Source organism: Protomyctophum parallelum (assembly GCF_964188405.1).
Source record: "Protomyctophum parallelum genome assembly, chromosome: 2".
Lineage (NCBI taxonomy): Eukaryota > Metazoa > Chordata > Actinopteri > Myctophiformes > Myctophidae > Protomyctophum > Protomyctophum parallelum.
In genome coordinates, this window is record NC_139699.1 from 44,061,840 (window position 1) to 44,066,839 (window position 5,000).

At 43.0% G+C, this 5,000-nt stretch overlaps 1 protein-coding gene across 1 annotated transcript in view; it reads right to left on the reverse strand.

Moving 5' to 3' along the window:
• Window positions 1-5,000, reverse strand: part of ush2a (Usher syndrome 2A (autosomal recessive, mild)) — a gene marked incomplete at both ends in the record, with an annotated part of 385,038 nt that overhangs the window by 77,151 nt on the left and 302,887 nt on the right. Inside the window, 1 exon segment of the mRNA XM_083759320.1 lies at window positions 3,249-3,406. Coding sequence (XP_083615446.1) covers window positions 3,249-3,406 — 158 coding nt within the window.

Genomic DNA, 5,000 nt, shown 5'->3' on the forward strand with positions numbered 1-5,000 from the left:
GGCTTATATCGAGCCGGGTTCTTATCGAGTACATGCACTATTGAGCATTTTCTAATATTCTGTGGAAAGGCGGGAGACGCCCAAATTCTGAACAGAACCAGTAACTTTTTTTTTTTGAGTGGTGCAACCACTCCTACAACCAGCAAGCAATATCCGTGTGTATCATGTATCATGAGCACGAGTGGTGTGCGCATGCGTGAAATTTGCGCGTGTGTACAATGCGCGTGCCTGCACAATGCGTGCCTAGCACGTAGCAAGCAACACAATGCTGCGTCGTAGCAACACACATCAATAGTGCGTGCGCTGCGTGCGTGCGGTATCGCACATGTGTGTGTGTGTAGATGCGCGTGCCTGCACAATGCGTGCCTAGCACGTAGCAACACAATGCTGCGTCGTAGCAACACACATCAATGCTGACTGTAGTCTCCAAGGGGAAGACAGAAGCTAACGGTTAGCATGTAGCTACAGGCTAACATTACACTGTAGTCTCCAAGGGGAAGAGCAGAGCTGCCATGTCTCACCCTTTGAGTGTGACAGTCACGCAATTTAACCCTTTACCACGCACCACGCCACACATGCCATTTCACACGCATTATAATGATAAATAACAATTTTCTCTGCGGCTCCGCCGCGTAATAACGCACGCTCATGCGTCCTCACAAACGGTAAAATAGCCGATGTGATATATGCAGGAGGGTAAACAGTGAGTGAGCCATGCAGAGTTCAACATCGCTTCGAAATATTTTTCATGGAAGACAATATAGCCCCCACAAGTTACAACAAGTGAGTAAGTGACCTGTGACTATCTCTCTTCTATACTTGCGTGATATGAGGAAGTGGAACGGTGCCATAGCCCGTGCACATTATAGGGACAAAGTCGTGTGTGTGTGTGTGTGTGTGTGTGTGTGTGTGTGAAGTGAAGTGAAGGTGGAGGGGCCGCATCGCGACTTGTTTCTGTTCATAGAGAGAGAGAGAGCCCACAGATGTGTTTGAACTAAGAAAATGTAAAAATAAGGAATTTTCCCACATTCCAGTTTTCTGACATATTCCCCAATTTCCACTGAGATTATGGGGTGAATGAATGTGGCCAGACCTATCTTCTCTTTCTGTCATAGTGACATTGTCCTGCATCAGATCATGTCCAAATCAGGTTCTCCAATCTCCAGTAGCCTCTTCAGTTTTTTGAAGATTTCTTGAGTGGTGCAACCACTCCCTTACGGAGCAATGTGTGTGGCTGGCTGGGTCTGAGCACTATGTGTGTGGCTTGCTGGCTGGCTGGGTCTGAGCACTATGTGTGTGGCTTGCTGGCTGGCTGGGTCTGAGCACTATGTGTGTGGCTTGCTGGCTGGCTGGGTCTGAGCACTATGTGTGTGGCTGGCTGGCTGGGTCTGAGTACTATGTGTGTGGCTTGCTGGCTGGCTGGCTGGGTCTGAGGAGCATAGATAGATAGATAGATATCTTTTTCATTTCTACTTTAAGCATGAGGAGGCTGTCAGTGCAGGGAGAGCAGCTGGCATGGAGGTGAAGACATCAGTGTTAAGGTTAAATATCAACGTTAAAACGGGCCAAATCGACATTAAAAAAAGCACTAGAGTCTCACTCTTGACATTTTCTGAAATATGGCAGCCCTGGGGAAGAGGGAAGCTAACGGTTAGCATGTAGCTACAGGCTAACATTACACTGTAGTCTCCAAGGGGAAGAGGGAAGCTAACGCTTTGCATGTAGCTACAGCCAGGCTAACATTACACTGTAGTCTCCATAAAGGGTGTTTAGTTATGACCATCATAAGATAACTGAAGCTACATTAATGCAGCACTTCACTTTGGTTTGGAGTTCAATTAAAACTCTAAAGTATTCAAGTGTGTGGTTCAAAGTTTTCAAATGTTTAGCTATAGGCATACAGTGTGTACTTGAACCATTCATTATTTAAAAGATGGTATTTCAGGCAAATATTGAAGTTATTAAAAAATAAGCCTATCCATCATTGCCGTAGGAAAAAAATAATAATAAACCTTGCTACCCATCCTTCCCACGAAAATAAATATAAAAAATAAAATAAAATAAATTCCCTACCTATGCAGCCCAAAAATCTCAGCCAATCGGAAACCAATTTTTGTTTTTGTACAGTAACTATAACAATAAATGTGTAGTTGCACCACTCAGTTCACACGGGTGTGATTTTTTAAATAATATCGAAGAAAGTGTTAACTTGATGTGTGTGTACCGCCTCTTTAAAAGCGCCATTTTGTTTACAGCACTGGTTGTAAACAAGGGGCCAGCTATGCACTCCAATGTTGAAACGCTGGGCCCTAGTGGTAAGAGGAAGGACTGCAGGCGGACCCGTGGATTCTTGACGAGGAAACCCCGTGCAACCGAGCACCCAATGTTAAAGCCCAGCTGCACTTCCACATTTCCGGACACCAAAATTTGGTGTCCAAATGCTGAATCAGCGATTAGCATCATTGTTGCTTTGTTCACAGAGTGTTAACTGCACACCTAGTGTTATATACAGTGGTGTCCCACTCCTTTGTTTCAGAGGTACCTTTCACATGAAAAGCTTTGATGTGTACCTCTAGGTTTTAGCCTGGTACAGACGAAGGGGACACCACTGTAGCAACCTGCTAGGTTGCACACATATACCGTCTGGTTTGGGTTTTGAGTGTTGAAGCATGTTGGAGCCACACACTGTAATAATAATGCCGTTTCAAAATGTGCTAATGAAGAGCTTGTGGAAACCTTACTTCTGCCTGGGAGAAGGTCGAGGGGACGAGGGACACTAACGCGTCGTGAGGTCATGTGGATTTATAGTGTCCGAGCAATCATGCATCTATCCCATCCATCCATCCATCCATCCATCCATCACTTAGGAATTCATAATGCATATTAGCATCATCCATTCATCCTCTTTAACTCATTCTGGGCGGGAACCCCTTTTGGTGTTAGCATTATGTCATGCTTTAGCTATTGAAAAATAGCAGATGGCGCGCTACGAGCTTGTATAGGTCTGCTATTTTTGATCGAAGAAGAACGACTGACATAGAAACATAGCTTTTTCAGAAAACTGTCAGGATGTATAGAAGAATTTTTTTTAGAATCTGATCTCAGGTCAGAATGAAAAACTGTCAGGATGTATAGAAGAATTTTTTTTAGAATCTGATCTCAGGTCAGAATGAAAAACTGTCAGGATGTATAGAAGACATTTTTTTAGAATCTGATCTCAGGTCAGAATGGGTTAATGTAGTCCTCACCGGGAGGCGTCCAGGCGATGAAGAGGGATCGCGCTCCGGACACCGTGACATTGTGCGGAGGAGCGATGGCGGTCGGACAGGACGCCGGCGTCTGGACCTCGTGTCCGCCACTCACGCTGCTCCCGCCCGCCGTGCTGGCCTCCAGCTCGTACACGTACCTGCGGAGAGATATAGAGAGGAACAGGTATAGAAAGGAGCAGTGTTGTTTTTGGCAGCAAATTTCAATTTTAGTTTAGTCATATAGTCTTTGGACTGAAACTTTAGTCACCTGGAAAATGTCTTTGTGTTAGTCTAGTTTTAGTCGACTAAATGTCATAAGATTTTAGTCGACTAAATCTACAGGTGATTTAGTCGACTAAAATGTGTTTTGATGGGCCTTGATGCCGTCGTAATGTGTGTTTTTACACTATTTTCAGCATGCAACCAAGAGTAAAATTACTTATAGTGTCCACTAGTCCCTTCCTAACATGTTAGTCTATTTTTTATTTGTCGACGAAATTGTCAGTATATTTAGTCTTAGTTTTAGTCGTCATAGCTTAGTTTTCATTTAGTTTCCATTCGTTTTTGTCAGTGGAAAAAGGTAGTCGACGAACATTTTTCGTCTTAGTTTTAGTCGACGAAAACAACACTGGAAAGGAGAAAACAAAGAGAAGTTATAGCCTACTGTGTATCATTGAAAGGGGACATTATAGGTTCTCAAACGTTTTGATATCAAGGACCCCCAAATTAGTTTGGCTGCAATCTGACAATGTGTTTGAGACATGCAGGGACCCACAGAAGAGAAGGTTTGTGTTGAGAAAAAAAAGCTAAATTATTCAATCTTAAGTATCTGCAATTTTTAAATAGCCAATGCATAAAATGGATGACGGCCAAGCAGGCAATTTTGCGCACGTGCATATATGCGTTTACTGCGCGCGTACAGTGCGTTTGGATAGGATAACATAATGTCAATGATACCAGCTACACCAGACGCACGGATACCGCAGGTCATCCTACGCGTGCTCTAAAAATAGGATTGGTTCAAAAAAAATTACGTGCAGACCCCCCTTGCAATGCACCCTTTGCATAGACTTATCTGTGATGTTAGGTCAAGAGGTTTTGTTTCCGTATTGTATGATTATTTATTAGAATCTAGTTATGATCATCAACAAATTCATTTAAATTTTGTTCATAGGACATACTTAACCCCCCGTAGATTGTGTGCTATGCGGATTTTAAATAATCACAACTGCACTTTCTGCACTTCAAACACCATAGGTACATTCTTTCATATGGTGTGGGAGTGTCCGAGTGTCCTCACATTTTGGAATTTGGTTGCTACTAACCTTTCGACTATTCTACAAGTTAACATCACACCCTCCCCATCTCTATTCTTATTAAATGATGTATCCCAGTTGCCATTAAATAACACCCGTATTCGTGTCTTCTTTGCTGGCGTAACGGCCGCAAAGAAGATGGTTGCTTCGCACTGTAAACCGCCTCATACATTGTCATTTCGCCGATGGGCTTTGACCTTTCTAGATATCATTTATCTAGAGTCTACAGCAAGATTGCATGGTGCAAAAGAGGAAAACATTGAGATTTGGTCTGGTATTGCAGATTTGGTTAAGGGCATGGTTTAATCATTATTATTATTATTATTATTATCATTATTTATTAATTTTTTGTTTCCATTGCACAGTAGTAGGAGTAATGACATTTTGTGGCATCTTTGGTCTCGGGGGGGAGGGGTGGGTGGGATTGTTTGTTTTT